The sequence below is a fragment of the Dendrobates tinctorius genome, unplaced genomic scaffold, assembly GCF_039654945.1.
Source record: "Dendrobates tinctorius isolate UK_male_01 unplaced genomic scaffold, ASM3965494v1 ptg000032l, whole genome shotgun sequence".
In the NCBI taxonomy this organism is placed as follows: Eukaryota; Metazoa; Chordata; class Amphibia; order Anura; family Dendrobatidae; genus Dendrobates; species Dendrobates tinctorius.
In genome coordinates, this window is record NW_027361700.1 from 19110553 (window position 1) to 19128997 (window position 18445).

Sequence of the window (18445 nt, forward strand, 5' to 3'; positions counted from 1 at the left end):
GCAACGATCCAGCGATCCATATAACGACCTCGGCGGTCGTTGGTACCTTGTCACACTGCAGCTTTTCTGACGATTCCCGCCTGCGTCCCTGAGTTCTACGTCGCCAACGAGGTCGCTCGTCAGGGTCAAACACAGCGATGCATGCTGGCCAGCGGGACACCGACGATGAAAAAATGGTCCAGGACATTCGAGCACGATCAGCAATATCCAGCAGGGGGGCCGGTCGCTGCTGCGTGACACATGTAGCGAGATCGCTGACGAGGTCGCTGTTGTGTCACAAAATTGGTGACGCTTCAACGATCTTGCTAGCGATCTCTCTATGTGAGACGGGGGCTTTAGGGAATTTTCCCCTAGGATGATGCTCAGTACTTTTCAATACTTTATAATGGAAGTCAATTAGATGGTTAAAATGTGCCTGCTGCTAGAGCGTTTTCCCCAGCGTTTTTGCTTCAGAATTTGCTAACGGTTTCATCATTGTTGAATGGAGAACAAAAGTGACCTGAAAAATTCCAGCACAAAAGACGACATAAAAACTATGGAAACTGCCTACAGGAAAAAACAACGAACAAGCACTTAGGACATGACACAAAAATATGAAACAAAGGCATTTCAGGTTTACAAAACTCCCAAGAAAAGAACTGATTCCTGAAATGTCTTCTGCTTGAAAAATAGCTTTTCTGACAACTGGAAAAAGATGAAGTGTGAATATATAGAGTGTGGATTCATCAAATTGTTTTCACTTCAAAATTGTGCAAAAATGTTGCGACTTTTGGTGTTTTTTCACGCCAGTGCAACCAACTCCACCAAATTGGGCAGTACATAGATGGCATATGGAGCAGTCCGCACAACAAATTCTTCAACTGTTATGCCATCAACTTACATGCCATCTGTGGATGGATACCATGTTTTGGCATAGGTGGTTTCCTTCATTGGAGACTGCCCTTCCCGTGGTTGTTCCTTCCCGGGGAAAGACCTGGCTAGTCATTGCTTGCGTTGAGAAACATGTGATGGTGTCTCCGCGGCTGTTGATTTACATGCTTTTGCATATTTCCCATAAGGGATGGGGGCATTGCTCTAGATCACTGCGTTGAGAAACATGTGATGGTGTCTCCGCAGTGTTGGATGTTGATCTCCATGAGGTCACTCATCCTTATGTTCATAGCCTTTCACTAGGCATTGCTCCTACTAGCCAGTTTCCTACTCCACACTGATGAGGGGCAATACCCCGAAACAGCTGTCTGTGGATGGATACCATGTTTTGGCATAGGTGGTTTCCTTCATTGGAGACTGCCCTTCCCGTGGTTGTTCCTTCCCGGGGAAAGACCTGGCTAGTCATTGCTTGCGTTGAGAAACATGTGATGGTGTCTCCGCGGCTGTTGATTTACATGCTTTTGCATATTTCCCATAAGGGATGGGGGCATTGCTCTAGATCACTGCGTTGAGAAACATGTGATGGTGTCTCCGCAGTGTTGGATGTTGATCTCCATGAGGTCACTCATCCTTATGTTCATAGCCTTTCACTAGGCATTGCTCCTACTAGCCAGTTTCCTACTCCACACTGATGAGGGGCAATACCCCGAAACAGCTGTCTGTGGATGGATACCATGTTTTGGCATAGGTGGTTTCCTTCATTGGAGACTGCCCTTCCCGTGGTTGTTCCTTCCCGGGGAAAGACCTGGCTAGTCATTGCTTGCGTTGAGAAACATGTGATGGTGTCTCCGCGGCTGTTGATTTACATGCTTTTGCATATTTCCCATAAGGGATGGGGGCATTGCTCTAGATCACTGCGTTGAGAAACATGTGATGGTGTCTCCGCAGTGTTGGATGTTGATCTCCATGAGGTCACTCATCCTTATGTTCATAGCCTTTCACTAGGCATTGCTCCTACTAGCCAGTTTCCTACTCCACACTGATGAGGGGCAATACCCCGAAACAGCTGTCTGTGGATGGATACCATGTTTTGGCATAGGTGGTTTCCTTCATTGGAGACTGCCCTTCCCGTGGTTGTTCCTTCCCGGGGAAAGACCTGGCTAGTCATTGCTTGCGTTGAGAAACATGTGATGGTGTCTCCGCGGCTGTTGATTTACATGCTTTTGCATATTTCCCATAAGGGATGGGGGCATTGCTCTAGATCACTGCGTTGAGAAACATGTGATGGTGTCTCCGCAGTGTTGGATGTTGATCTCCATGAGGTCACTCATCCTTATGTTCATCAACTTACACCAGACATGTACTCCTGTCCCATACTGGAGTAAAATAGTGGCACACACTAGTGATGAGATACGGCTAAATCAATAAGTGGCTTCCACCTCTTAATGAATTTGGGGCATCTTACTCCTGCACACCCATTAATACTGGCGTAATGTTGGAATATGTTTGGTGCAACAACTCCATTCCTGTCTATGACTGCTTAGTTGCTAGATTTGTATGCTGTATATAAAGTTAAAAAAAACTCCCAGAGGCTCACACAGGGAGAGCATGTGACTGTATTTCCTGTTTTTCCTGTGTCTGTGTATGAGAGAAGCATTCTGCTGTAGATGCTGCACAGATAGAGACACACAAGTGATTTATTCCTGATCTATTAAGCTTATCATATATGGTTCCTGTTTGTTCCTGAATAAAGAAGCTCTGTTGTCGCATGCTTGGAGAGTATCCTGAGTAATCCGCTGCCAACAGGTTATGGGCACAGAGTGACACAGAACCCCAGAGTAACACAGCAACAGAAGCCCAAAGCAAAAGTAGCACAGCACTTCAGAGAGGATGTTCACTAGCAGCAATCCTGTCAAGTTCTCAGTACCAAGCCTCACTAACCAGAACTACCAGTCCTGAAAATTCAAAGTGAAGATACTGCTCATAAGAGAAGGCACGTGGAAATATACTCATGAACAAGTGCCTCATCCATTACCAGATGATTGGCTAGAGAAGGATCAGAAAGCACAAAGCACAATGGCCCTCAGTGTAGATGATAATCATATTGTGCATATATACAAGTGTACAACTACAAAGGAGATGTGGGATGAATTACAGAAAGTGCATGAATATCAAATCTCAGCAATAAGCTTTATCTCATGAGAAAGCTGTATCAGTGTAAGCTAAGTGATGGACAGAATATGCAGGACTATGTAAGAAACACCCTAGAGATGGTGGAGCATCTCAGGGGTATTGGAGAAGAAATTAAAGATTTTCATGTTGCTGCACTTCTATTAAGTGGTCTTCCAGAGAGTTATGACACACTTGTGACTGCATTAGATGCACGGCCAGATGATGAGCTGACACTAGAGTATGTTAAAGGCAAACTTGTGGATGAATACAAGAGAAAAACGCAGCATGTAAGCAGCAGTAATGAATCCAGAGCAGAAACAGCATTAAAGGGAACCTGTCACCTGTTTTGGCCGCTATAAGATTTTGCCTTTCAGGGCTTATCTACAGCATTCTGTAATGCTGTATATAAGCCCCTGGTCCCACCTGAAAGATAAGAAAAATAACTTTTATTATACTCACCGGTGGGGGGCAGTCCGGTCCAGTCCGGTCCGATGGGTGTCGCAGGTCCTGGTCCGGCACCTTCCATCTTCTTGCGATGCCGCCCTCCTGCTTGCTTCATCGCTCCCCGACATCACTCTCCTGCTGAGGGCAGAGCAAAGTACTGCAGTGCGCAGGTGGCGGGAAAGGTCAGAGAGGCCCAGCGCCTGCACACTGCAGTACTTTGCCAACAGGGTAGATAAGTACACCTGCACAGGAGCGCGATGCCGGGGAGTGATGAAGCAAGCAGGAGGGCGGTGTCACAAGAAGATGGGAGGCGCCGGACCCAGACCTTCGACACCCATCGTAACGGACCGCAAGCAAGGAGTCCTGTGGGCTGTAGCAAAACTCAAAAGGGATACAGAATCCTGCACCCAGAGGCCAACACAGTAACAATCAGCAGAGATGTAGTGATTGATGAAAACTCTGTATCACTCAAATTCCATGAAGTTACACCAGTTATTCAACCTAAGAAACAGGAACAAGAATCTCAATCACCAAACCCAGATGCCGAAAAGGAAAACAATGAAGTGTGGATAAGCTCTGAAGTCACCAAGGAAGACACAGAAGAACCAAGTCAACCTCCATTCAGTAGATCAGAAAGGCGAAACAAAGGTATCCCAGCTAGGCACCTTTCTTATAAGGTCAGTACACTTCCTGAACCAGAGCCACAGTCATGGCAAGAGATGCAAAAACTGCCTGTTCACGAGAAGCAGAAGTGGATAAGTGCCGCTAATGAAGAGTTGGCGTCCCTTCACCAACTCCAGATATGGGAGCTTACTGAGCTACCATAATGAAAGATAAATTGCAAAGCTAGGTGAAATTCTCAACTAGCACTTTGAGACTAAGGACCTTGGAAATGTGACATATTATTTCGGAATCCAAATCCAGACAGAGTAAGATGGGAGTTTTTTTCTCAATCCCAGTTCTAAAATTTGCACAATATTAAACCAGTTTGGAATGTCAGAAGCCAAAGGTGCGTCAACACCAATGGATCCGTCCTACTTAACGTTGGAAGGAGAAGATCTGCTACCCAGCAATGAGAGCTACAGACAAGCAGTGGGGGCACTTCTATACATAGCAACCACAACTCATCTGGATATCATAGCCACAGTCGGAATTCTCTGCCGACGTGTAAGCAAGCCACGCCAAAGAGACTGGAATGCAATTAAGAGAATTCTTCAATATCTTAAAGAAACTCAAAGGCTAATCTCCTGATCTCCTGATGCAGAAATCTTAAAGGGGATCTGTCACCCCATTTTTCGACTATCAGCTGCCGGCAGAGCAGAGTCCTGTAGTGCACAGGCGCCGGGAAAGGTTAGAGAGGTCCGAAGCCTGCGCACTGCAGGAATCTGCTCTGCCCTCAACAGGGCAGAGCAGTGCACCTGCGCAGAAGCCGCAATGGGAAGCAAAGAAGAGGACGTCACCGTTAGAAGATGGGAGGTGCTGGACCGGACTGGGACACCCATTGGACCAAAACCGGAACGGGACCACCCCTGGGTGAGTATAACATAACTCGTTTTTCCTCCCTTTCAGGTTACATCAGGGGCTTATCTACAGCATTACAGAATGCTGTAGATAAGCCCCTGATGGCGGTGCCGGCAGCTGATACTCGAAAAATAGGGTGACAGATTCCCTTTAAGATATCTGCATCAGGAGATCTCACTCTCAGAGGTTATGTGGATGCAGATTAGGTTGGAGATGGAGATTCAAGTGATCGAAAATCAACAAGTGGTTAGGTTACTTGTTCCAATTAGAAGCAAATTTAATTTCTTGGTCCAGCAGAAAACAAGTGTCAGTCGCATTATCTTATGTGTGCTGCTTATGCAAGTCAAGAAGTAATTTGATTGAAACAACTTTTGGAAGATTTCAGCCATTAGCTCAACCAACAGTTATCTATGAGGACAATCAAGGATGCATTAAACTTGCCAGCACTGAGAAGATTAGTGCAAGGACTAAGCACATTGATGTAAAACATCACCACTTACGTGACTCAGTGGAATGTGGTGTACTTGAGTTTGTTTATTTTGAGTCTGACAAGATGATAGCTGATGGTATGACAAAGCCATTATCAAGAGCTAAGTTTGTGGACTTCAGAACCACAATGGGACTAACAGGATAAGTAGTTGTTGAGTGGGGGTGTTGGAATATGTTTGGTGCAACAACTCCATTCCTGTCTGAGTGTTTAGTTGCTAGATTTGTATGCTGTATATAAAGTTAAAAAAAAAACCTCCCAGAGGCTCACACAGGGAGAGCATGTGACTGTATTTCCTGTGTATGAGAGAAGTAGCCTGCTGGAGATGCTGCACAGATAGAGACACACAAACGATTTATTCCTGATCTATTAAGCTTATCATACTGTATATGGTTCCTGTTCCTGAGTAAAGAAACTCTGTTGTGACACACTTGGAAAGTATCCTGAATAATCCGCTGCCAACACTTAATTAATTGGGCCCTGAGTCTTTTTGCTGCGTTTTCGTAGCAGAAACTGAGCAGAATCTCCAAATTTTTGAAGAGTTTTGAGCTTTTGAGGAGAATATTGGGTATGTGCACACAATATCTTTTTCAGGTAAATTCCACCTGGAACCCAACTGAAAAAGCATAGCAAAACCGTCACAAAAATGTAGCATAATGCATAACAATGTAAAAACGACATTGCTGTGCATATTTTCAGTCTTCTGAAACATCTTTTAACTGCTTCAGGGTTCAGAAACCCTGTGGATAGTGGAAGTGGATAATAGAAATTGCATGTTCATTTTCTGGATAGATTACACTAGAAAACCGCTTGATAATTATATTTTAAATAACAGAAAAAAGACTATGGCATTGGAGAAAAATAATGGCATACACTACTGGCAAAAGACCGCAGACTTTTTCCTAAAGTGGCTTTAAATAGTATAACCTTGGCAAGGTGCCCTGGTGTCTTAAAATGTCATGTACATATATCCCAAGAAAGAGCATTTCCTGATGTAATTTGCACTAGAAAACTTGTCATTTTTGACCACCTCAAGAAGAATAATATAAACCTCTGTGTGAACATACCTTTATAGATGTAAAATATATGAGAAGATTGCCCATAATAAATGATAACAAAACGTTTAAAAAAAATGCTTCACAAAACATTATCAAAACGCTAATAAAAAACTCTTAAGGACAAAAAAACCTAGAAAACGTCACAAAGAAGAATTTCCTGAAACAGTTTCCACTTTAAAAACTTGTTTTTTGACCACTTCAAAAAACTCCCTGCACATTGCCTTAGACCAGTGATCCCCAACTTTTCTGACCTAGAGAGCCACATTCAGTTCTGTGAGAGGGTCGCGAGCCACAGCCAGCTCCCTCCCCCCTCACAGTATTGGCAACCAAAGCCCCCATTACGGGTATAACAATAACCAAAACTTTTCCACAGAAATCACCCCGAAGCAGTATAACAAGATCCAGTGGTCCCCACAATTCCCCCATTCAGTATTCTCCCATCCAGCACTCCCAACACACTGTCTCATCCAGATTCAGGCACCACCATTCACAGGTAGTATCATCCTGTTTCCAGTGTACCATACTTAATTTATCTCTAAACCCCTAAGCCCAGTAAATGTGCATCCAGACCTGCTCTTCTGTACAGGGCTACTTATAAAATTCACCATTTTGAGATGCACTCTTCATACCTGTTTACTAGACCTGGAGCTAATGCACTAAGCTGGCAGACAGTCGTGAGCCACAATTCATTGGACCGCGAGCCACATGTGGCTCCCGAGCAACAGGTTGGGGACCCCTGCCTTAGACTATGGCATGTGCTCCCACTGTATCTAGAATCAGCAGAATGGAGATTTTCAAACAAGTGATTAAAAGGGTTACTGTCATTTTTAAAACCTTGTATAAATGTAGTTCAGTGATGAGTACAAAGTAGATTAGTAGGTCAAAAATTGTGCCTGCTCTTAAGCAATTACATTGCGTCTGTTAGGATTGTGCATTTGATACTTTAAATTTCATTGACAACCCAATGTAATGTATAAATCCAATAAACTAGAAAATCTCATTCTCTAGATCATGGTGTCTTGTCTGCCTGATTATTTTAAAGTTGGGATATACAGATGTGGGTAGTAGAAGAAGAGCACTTGAGGGTATGGGCATAAGAGTTTTTTTGAGGGGATCAAAAACGATGAGTTTTCAGTTGGACTGTTTCAGGAAATGTCCTTTTCTTGAGGAGTTTTTCCTTTTCTAATGTCGTTTTCAACAATTTTTCAATCATTTCGGGAGAGTTTTTTGTTTGCAGCATTTTGATTGGCTAATGACTAATTTAGAGTGAATTCCATCAGGAGATGCTTCAAAGAAGTGACACTCACTTTCTTTTATTTCTACCAGGCATTTTTTCAAAACCAGAAAAAAAACGCTTATGCCACCATTCACACGTTGAGTATTTGGTCAGTATTTTACATCAGTATTTCTAAGCTAAAACTAGAAGTGGGTGAAAAATACAGAAGTGGTGACGTGTTTCTATTATATTCTTCCTCTGACTGTCCCACTCCTGGTTTTGGCTTACAAATAGAGATGAGTGAATTTGTTCGGATTTTGTCCCCAGATCTAATTTTGACATATTCGAGCCATATTCGAAAGCTATTCGTGCCGAATGTATGTCTTATTATCGGTTCTGACCATATGCGGTAATTTATATTCTCATTGACTCTAATCTCATTCGGCAGTCTTGAAAAATATTGCAAAAACGATATTCGATGCCGATCATATTCGGAACTGAATCCGAACAAATTCATTCACCTCTACTTACAAATACTGATGTAAAATATGAACCAAATACTGAATGTGTGAACTTGGCCAAAGACTGAACATAAGAACAGCAGAATGGATTTACACTAGAAATGAATAAGATGATTCAGACTTTATTTTGAGCGAACCAACTCTAAAAACTCCTCAAAATGAAGCATACTCTGGGTATCAGTAATGACTGGAGAGACTGGTGTTTCTTATGGATAAGAGGTACCAGGATAAATTTGGTTAAAAGAGATCTGGAGATGGCCAAGCTAATGATAGAACACGCTGGAATTTGTGGTGAAAAAATAAATTGTAGAAATAAAATTAGACCTAGAAAGATGAATGAAAGAGGATATATATGTATATAGTATACATAATGGTTCAATAGGAATCAGACACGTTTCCACTTTTGGAAAGCTTAGAAAATGACAGAAAATAATACGCTGACAGTTAAGAAGAAGGATGCTGTGATTATGGTAAGCATATGGTTAAATCGGCAACATTATGTCAATGGGCAGGGGGGCTATAATAAAAGCTATATTCCAATGAGGTGGTAAGTGAAGTGCCTGGATGCTGCTGATACAAATGTAAACGATGAAAATTACCGACAAGGCAACTTTGCAGACAATGGAGACATACATAACTGGATTACGACGGGAGACATCATTAGATATTCATGCGAGAACCTGCTGCTGTGTGGACTGTAATTCACTATATCAGAGATGATGCGAAATGCATGTAGTTGGCAAATGGATAAAGTAGGTCAAGAAGCTGCCTAAGTGGCTTTCAGGAGATAGTATAGAAACTAGTACAAAAACAAAAAAGTGATCCAGGTATATTACAATGTGAGGTTATGAGTGAGTTCATCCTAATCCCAGGCAAGCCAGAAGGCAGATATATTGGAAAAAAAGAGATTATAGAAATACTTGTGCTAATAAAGCGTAAGTGGGATTTATGGAGGCTGCCCTGGTAATCCTTCCTGAGAGCCCATTTCAGAATAACATCCTTAAATTGATAGATTGAAATACTGGTTTAATTCGTCCCTCTGTGACACAAAGGAAGACATGAGCACTCAATACATTTTTAGCAATATGGGTGTGCATTGGAGTGATCACTAAGAAAGTTGTATGATGCAGATGAGATGTGAGAGTGCTTTTGGATGGTTGGTGAATGGAGGTGTCTTTTCAAGGATACCTTGCTCTCTGGCAGTCCACACCCTCTGCTGGTGCTGGTCACTGGTGGCCTTGGCTCTGAATTCTGTGGGTCGATTTCTGTTATTTCTGTCATGTTCTCCAGCAGGGTTCCTGCAGTACTTTGTGATGATATGATTCAGGTTGAGCTGATGCTGTGCTGTAGCTGGTTGTAGAGGAGGTGTTGTAGATGTCACCTGCTGTGATATGTAGTATGTAGATGTCTTTCCTCTTGGCTTTTCATGGGCTCCTTCTCATATTGGTTAGAATAGTTCTTGTAGTTGTCTCACAGGCCAGTAGCACAGGTTCCTTGTAGATAATTCTCTTAGGCTCTCTCACACAGAGGCTCAGGTCCCAGGGGCTCCTAAGGTTAGTAGATCCTCACCCCCCTCCTTGGGTGGCTCTCTTGTTCTCAGCCTGATGCTCCTTGTTGATAGAGCGGTACCACTCGCTAAATTGTAGCACCAACTTGATGGACAGCAATCACTTGGACTCAAGTGCCAGTAGAGTCTGGAGATGTCTAGGCAATCTTGTCTCTTATCTTCTCAGTGTCACAAGTACACAAAGGTTTGGGAAAGCTGCAGCCTCTGTTTTCTAATCCCTGCCACTGTCTCCTCTTTCTACTCTTTCTTCTTCCTCCACTGCAATCTCTCTTTCTCCCTCCCTTCTCAGCTCTGCCCCCCTCTCTGCTGCAGACTCTATCTCACTCCTCTGCTCTCAGTGCTGCAGTCTGTCTATCCCATGCTCTGGTGCAGATCTCCTCTGTTGATATCCTCTGCCTCTTTTATGGCAAGGATGAAATTCTTTTGTGCTGCACTATTGCAATATCTCCTTTTTGGATACCACTCTGCCCCTCAGTCATTCACATACCCATGAGATTCCCTGCCTCTTATTCTGCTTTGCAATTTCAGGGTTTTCTCTTGCTGTCTGTCCCTATATATCTCCCTCTTCTAGCCCCATTGTCTCTCCACTCCCCATGCCCCTAGCGCTTCTCGTTTTATAGCACCACCCATGGCACCCTCCTCTGCTTTTCATATGATAATGCTTCACCACACCCTTCATTTTGATTGGGTCCAAATTGAGGGCATGGTATTGTCCTTTAATATAATAAAGCATCACATAAATATAATTGTCATGCCCTGACAGATATAGAGCAACGTTCTCCTGATTAATTATTATATGCAGTTTCTTGTGAATTCATGTTTTAAAATTTTAGACTTCTCTGACTTCCAGGAATGGTCTTGAGTTTCTTTACAAAGGCAGGAGACATTAGGTTTCAGGCATCAGGATTTGCCTATAATCTAATGTGTGTAACACATCACTGAACATCTAATCTTGCTAGATAATCCAACATATCTATATCAGACAGGGGTTAATAACTTGATTATCTGATGGCAATATCACCTTTCATAGATAAGGATATATCAGGCAGTTCATTAAGTTCATGGGTTCAAAGCAGAAACAATGGCAAGAGTAATGATCTGAGTGACTTTGCAAATGGCCAGATAGTGAAAGCTAAATGGGAAGATCAGATTATCTCCACAATGGACGTTCTTGTGAGGTGTTCTTGATATGCAGAGGTCCCAAAAGTGCTGCAAGGAAGAACAACTGGTGACAGGTTCATGGGAGCCATAGGATCATTAATGGACATGGATACTGAAATGTTTCCAATTCTATAGAAGAGCTACTGTAGCACAGATTGTTAAAAAGTTAAAGCTGACTATGGTAGAAGGGTGTCAGAATACGCAGTTCATCACCACCTGCTTCATATGGGGCAGTGTAGCCGTAGACTGGTTAGAGTGCCCATGTTGTCCCATTCACTGCCAAACGCATCTACAACGAACAAATGAGCATGAATATTGGGCCATAGAGCAATGAAAGGAGGTTGCTTGGTATGGTGAATCAGTTTTTCTTTTACATTATATGGATGCCGAATTGCGTGTGTATCACTTACGTGTGACAAGATGGCACCAAAACCATGGCACTCTGAAGAGAAGACAAGCCTACAGACGCACTGTGATGCCCTGGGCAAATGCTTCCAAATTCTGCATATCACTATCTGATTGAGTGAGCATCCGTGGGATGTACTGGAAAAATAAGTCCAATCTTTGTAGAATGCACCTCACTTCTTACCAAACTTAAAATATACTCTGCCAATATATTGGTGTCACATACCAGAGCATGTCTTCAAAGGTTGTGTGATGCAGTTTTGGCTGTACAAGCGAAATGTATATATTTTTATATAGCTGAATATTTAAATATATATTGTACAGAACTTCACCAATAATGTCCAAGTACATATATGAGAATATGGCACTTCATTAAACAACATAATAATCTTTTTCTGGGCTATGGTCTCCACCAGAAAAAAAACCTAAGAAATTCATAGTATAAAGCAGTAATAGTTGGGTTTAAGAGTAGGTATGTTACTTCACAGTTGCAGGATGTTAGATTCATCATTATCCTAGCATCCCTCTTACCTATACTAGGTCCCATATAATTTATGCCTGTGCATTTAAATGTATTTAGCATCAGGTGTTTCTTGTGTCCCCTTTTAGAGGCATTCCCTACACATAGTGTCACAACTCTGTTGTTTGGTGTCCCAGGACCAGGGGCTCCTTCCCCGTCCCTAACGCTAGGTGCGCCCTAGCTTGCCCTGTTCCTCGAATTACTTCCGATGGTGAAGATGCCGAGGCCTCGTACTTGGCTCCTGAATTCTTCCTCCATCCATTGAAGAGGTGAGAAGTAGTGTACCGTAATACACGAACCAGACTTACAAGGTAATGCAAACAAGTTTAAAGGAAAATACCAATCATACAAATATACTCACACAAACAACAGAGGTAAACACCAGCGAGTGGAGGATGGGGAAAAAAACAAAGTATGAGAAGGAAGGGATTTAGCACACACTCAACATCTAGCAACAATCTCAGATAAATCCACAAAATTCCTTCTCAAGCAACAACCACCAACCACCATTTTCTAACCATGCAGTATAAGCTAGCTCTGGCAATGACTGATTGCCAGGGCCCAGAATATATAGGAGAGGGGAGTGATCAACAGTGTACAACTGATAGCCTTAATGCAGGAAATCTTCCAAGAGCTATCAACTGACAGACTAACCCCTGCACTGCTAAAAAAAAAGCCTGCACCATTTAATATGAAGGTGAAGTGCTTCTAAACAATGGAGGAGTAGAAGAAATCAGATGCTGTGGTCTTCTGGCTCCTCTCTGTCGCAGTAAACCCATGACATAACCCGTATATACTCGCGTATAAGCCAGGATTTTCAGCCCATTTTTTGGGGGACTGAAAGTGCCCCTCTTGGCTTATACACGAGTCATATACGCCAGGGGGTCGGCAGGGGAGGGGGAGCTGGGGTGTCAGATCATACTTACCCCCTCGGTGCGGTCTCTGCAGCCCCCCCGCTTATCCCGGTCTCAGGCTCCTTCCTTCAGCGGTCACGTGGTACCTCTCATTAAAGTCATGAATTTGTGCATATTCATGACTTTAATGAGTGATGCCACGTGACCGCTGAAGGAAGGAGCCTGAAATCGGGAGAAGCGGGGCTGCAGAGACTGCGCCAGGAGGGGGTAAGTATATGCAATATTCACCTGTCCCCGGTCCATCACTGCACGCTGCTCTGTCCTCTGTCATTGATGTTCAGGTCAGAGGGCTCAGTGACGTAGTTAGTGTGAGCCACGCCCTCTGCTGCCTGAACGTCACTGACAGAGGATGCGGAGGACAGAGCAGCAGTGGAACGGGGACAGGTGAATATCTGAGGTGCCGGGGCTCTGAGCCAGCGATGACACCAGCACCTGGCCCCCAGCGACAAGAGGTGAGTATGTCATCTATTTTTTTTATTTGCAGCAGCATATGGGGGCATAATCTATGGAGCATCTTATGGGGCATTTTTTTAGGGGGGCATAATCTATGGAGCAGCATATGGGGGCATAATCTATGGAGCATCTTATGGGGGCATAATCTATGGAGCAGCATATGAGGCATCTTATGGGGCAGCATATGGGGGCATAATCTATGGAGCATCTTATGAAGCATCTTATGGGGCATAATCTATGGAGCATCTTATGGGGCATAATCTATGGAGCAGCATATGAGGCATCTTATGGGGCAGCATATGGGGCATAATCTATGGAGCATCTTATGAAGCATCTTATGGGGGCATAATCTATGGAGCAGCATATGGAGAATAGTCTATGGAGCATCTTATGGAGCATTTTATGGGGCATAATCTATGGAGCATTTTATGGAGAATCTTATGGGGGCATAATCTATGGAGCATTTTATGGAGCATCTTATGGGGGCATAATCTATGGAGCATTTTATGGGGCAGCATATGGTGCATAATCCATGGAGCAGCATATGGGGCCATAACCTTTATGGAGCATAATCTATGGAGCATCTTATGGGGCCATTATTAACCTTTGTGCAGCATTATATGGGGTGTGTTTTGTATGGAGCATCTTTTGGGGCCATCATGAACTGTATGGAGCATTATATGGGGCTCCTGATTCAATATGGATATTCAAAAACATTTAACCTACTGATGTCTCAATTAATTTTACTTTTATTGGTATCTATTTTTATTTTTGAAATTTACCAGTAGCTGCTGCATTTTCCACCCTAGGCTTATACGCAAGTCAATAAGTTTTCCCAGTTTTTTGTGGCAAAATTAGGGGAGTCAGCTTATACTCGGGTCTGCTTATACACGAGAATATATGGTAGTTTTCGCTACATGTTTTTATATATTATTTAATAAAGAACTTTGTTTTAATATACAGTACTATGAATCCCTTCTGATTTTTTTTTAATGGAGATCGTAACCCGGAAAAGGGCTATTATAATGTAAAGAATTTACCATATACGCTATGTCTGATAAGTATAGTTTTATCTGTAATAAGCGATGATGCCTGCTGTCAGTGGATGATCCCTCAAGCCTCCGTAAACATTTTATACTGTGTACATAACAATCTGGTCCAAATTGGTTGAGTTATCACTGAGGTAGCAAGTGTCCACAGTTTATGGCCAACTTTATATGTGTTTCCTCCTTGAATAAAGCACTGCTTTTATGTAGACGTGCAAGGCTACATTTTCCCTTTCGTTCAGAATGTTTAATGCGCATTCCAGCATGACCTACTGAATTTTTTCAGTGGCTCATTGTAAAGCCAGTAAGTCCTGTCCATAAAAGTGTTCTAGTCGTGGATTTCTAGATCCTCGGAAAGTGAAATCACTTTTTATAAACACTATGATGGCACTGGAGCTTTTATAACTTTACTTCTATGAAAGCATATGGGGCTTTAGAAAGGGACCACATGGCAACACACTGAGCACCTATGGGTCTGTAATACAGATATGCAAGGACTCCATATGCCAGGGTCCATATATGTGGATTAGCACGTGCATAAGTCCTTTAGAACATTTTCTTCTAAAGTCAACAAATTGATTATTAAAGGGATTGTTACACAGCAGCTTGTCTGAACGATTCCAGTCTGCGTCCCTGAGTTCTGCGCGGGCCAGTGGGACACCGATGATGAAAAATTGCCCAGGACATTCGAGCACGATCAGTGATATCCAGGGGGGGGGGACGGTCGCCGCTGTGTGTCACATGTAGCGAGCTCGCTGACGAGATCGCTGTTGCATCACAAATTCGGTGACGCTTCAGCGATCTCGCTATGTGAGATGGGGGCTTTAGATTGCAGCTATAAACAGGAGGTCTGTAAACAGTATTAGTGTATAAAGTACAAATAAATCCAGTGACTCTCAGGAGTGGTCTACAATTGTTAGCACTCATTTTCTGTTTACTCTCCATTGAATGAAGATTGCTATGACCTCTTAAGTCCATCACTTAGTGTCCAAATATAGTAATTATCACATCCTTCCCGTGTGGCATGCATTTAGTACCAATATGCCACAGGGGAAGGTTTTAGATGAAGTGGGGCCCTGGGCAAAAGTCTAAAGTGGGGCCCCAAATGCTATCATATTGCTCCATCACACAGAAATACAGTAGGGAAAAAAGTATTTAGTCAGCCACCAATTGTGCAAGTTCTCCTACTTAAAAAGATGAGAGAGACCTGTAATTGACATCTTAGGTAGACCACAACTATAACAGTCAAAATGAGAAAACAAATCCAGAAAATCACCTTGTCTGATTTGGTAAGATTTATTTTTCAAATTATGGTGGAAAATAAGTATTCGGTCACCTGCCACACAGGCAGATCTCACCAGCGACATCGCTGGGGTCGGGGGTTGCTACTTACCTGTCAGACGAGGCGATCCTGACGTCCCCCCGGCCGGCTCCCCGCTCGTCGCTCGTCTCTCCACAGGAAGCGCCGCAGGAAGCTGACGACGAGAAACAGTTCTGGATGTTCTCGCGTGATCAGCGATAATCAAGCGGGGGAGCGGGTCGTAGGTAAGTATCAGACATAGCGATATCGCTAGCAATATCGCTTTAACGTCACTAGTTATAGCGATATTTCTAGCGGTATCGCTAAGTGTGACAGTACCTTCACACTCCAAACTCCCCTCTGGTGAAGACCAAAGAGCTGTCGAAGGAAACCAGAAACAAAATTGTAGCCCTGCACCATCCTGGGAAGTCTGAATCTGCAATAGGCAAGCAGCTTGGTGTGATGAAATCAACTGTGGAAGCAATAATTAGAAATTGGAAGACATACAAGACCACTGATAATCTCCCTCGATCTGGAGCTCCACACAAAATCTCTTCCCGTGGGGTCAAAATGATCACAAGAGCCGTGAGCAAAAATCCCAGAACCACACGGGGGACCTACTGAATGACCTGCATATAGCTGGGACCACCGTAACAAAGGCTACCATCAGTGACACACTACTAGGAACTCAGATCCAGCAGTGCCAGACGTGTCCCCCTGCTTAAGCTAGTACATGTCTGGGCCCTTCTGAAGTTTGCTAGAGAGCATTTGGATTATCTAGAAGAGTATTGGGAGAAAGTCATATGGTCTGATGAAACCAAAGTAGAACTGTTTGGTGGAAACAAAACTCGTTGTGTTTGGAGGAGACAGAGTGCTGAGTTACATCTAAAGAACACCATGTGTTGCCACCCCCATGTGAAGCATGGGGGTGGCAACATCATGCTTTGGGGCTGTTTCTCTGCAAAGGGACAAGAACGACTGATTCGTGTACATGAAAGAATGAATGGGGCAACGTATTGTGAGATTTTGAGTGCAAACCTCCTTCCATCAGCAAGGGCATAGAAGATGAAACGTGGATGGATCTTTCAGCATAATAATAATCCCATGCACACCACCAGGGCAACGAAGGAGTGGCTTCGTAAGTAGCATATGAAGGTCCTTGAGTGGTCCAGCCAGTCTCCAGATCTTAACCCCATAGAAAACCTTTGGAGGGATTTGAAAGTCCGTGTTGTCCAGCGATAGGCCCAAAACATCTCTGCTCTACAGGAGATATGCATGGAGGAGTGGGCCAACATACAACAGTGTGTGCCAACCCTCTTAAGACTTACAGAAAACATTTTACCTCTGTCTTTGCCAACAAACGATATATAACAACATATTGAGATGGACTTTTGTTAATGACCAAATACTTATTTTCCACCATAATTTGAAAAATAAATCTTGCCAAATCAGACAAGGTGATTTTCTGAATTTGTTTTCTCATTTTGACTCTCATAGGTGTGGTCTACTTATGATGTCAATTACAGGCCTTTCTCATCTTTTTAAGTTGGAGAACTTGCACAATTAGGGGCTGACTAAATACTTTTTTTCCCCACTGTATTTCGGTTGTATTCACAGGCGCTGAATTCAGGCCGTTAAACGAGCGTGATCAAGAATATTGAAATCATTCAATGCTTGTTCCCTGCCTCTTTATAATCGTCTGAGGAAGGATAATGGGCACAGAACAATCACTATTATATCAATCTGTTCATATACAGTATCATGTTATCAGCAGTATATCTGCAGTTTTCACTGGACAATGTGCTGCTGAGAACAATGATTTTTGTTCCAGCATAAACAATCCAACCACTTGATGAATAGGCAGCATTTTGCTTGTTTAGTATAATAAACCCAATAGTCCTTATCTTAGTATAATGCACCCCATAGTCCTCCATATAGTATAATTTACATGCCATAATCCTACATATAGTATGATGAACTCCCCATAGTCCTCAATATAGTATTATACACTCCCCATCATCCTCCATATAGTATAATACATTCCCCATAGTCTTCCAAATAGTATAATACACTCCCCATAGTTCTCTATACAGTATAATACACACCCCATAGTCCTCTATATAGTATAATACACACCCCATAGTCCACCATACAGTATAATGCACAACCCACAGTACTCCATACAGTATAATACACACTCCATAGTCCTCCATACAGTATCATACACACTCCACAGTGCTCCATACAGTACAATGCTGTCACTCACAGTGTAGGAAAGTCTAAGTGCAACACGAAGGGATGATGGGAAGGGAGCCCAACACTAGGGAAGGGGGGAGTGGAGACCCCTATGCAGATCTAAAGTCACCCTGTCTGCCCTAAACATTCATATATAGGTTCTGCACCTATTGCCGAGCAGAAACCTAATTGCTGCCTGACCCTGGCAATAAGACCTACTTAGGGAATGAGTTGAGCACTCGTTGATCCCACCGTAACAAAGGCTACCATCAGTGACACACTACGCCGCCAGGAACTCAGATCCAGCAGTGCCAGACGTGTCCCCCTGCTTAAGCTAGTACATGTCTGGGCCCGTCTGAAGTTTGCTGCCCTGACGAAGAAGGTCCATGCACCTTCGAAACGCGTAGGCGATTGGTCTCTCCCAGACTCCGTTCCCCCTGTGTCCAGTTCCCTGCTCAATTCTAACTCCAACCCTAACCCCAACACACCCCTAACCCTAATCCCAACCCTAGTCATAACCCTAACCACACCCCTAACCCTAATCCCAACCCTAGT

General features: G+C 43.2%; 1 protein-coding gene across 1 annotated transcript in view; it reads right to left on the reverse strand.

Moving 5' to 3' along the window:
- The window catches only part of STAC2 (SH3 and cysteine rich domain 2), a 121827-nt gene extending 111383 nt beyond the window's left edge, over positions 1-10444 (reverse strand). Inside the window, exon 1 of the mRNA XM_073572546.1 lies at positions 9478-10444. Coding sequence (XP_073428647.1) covers positions 9478-9570 — 93 coding nt within the window. The 5' untranslated portion in view covers positions 9571-10444. The remainder of the gene's footprint in view (positions 1-9477) is intronic.
- Between the last annotated feature and the right edge of the window lie 8001 nt (positions 10445-18445).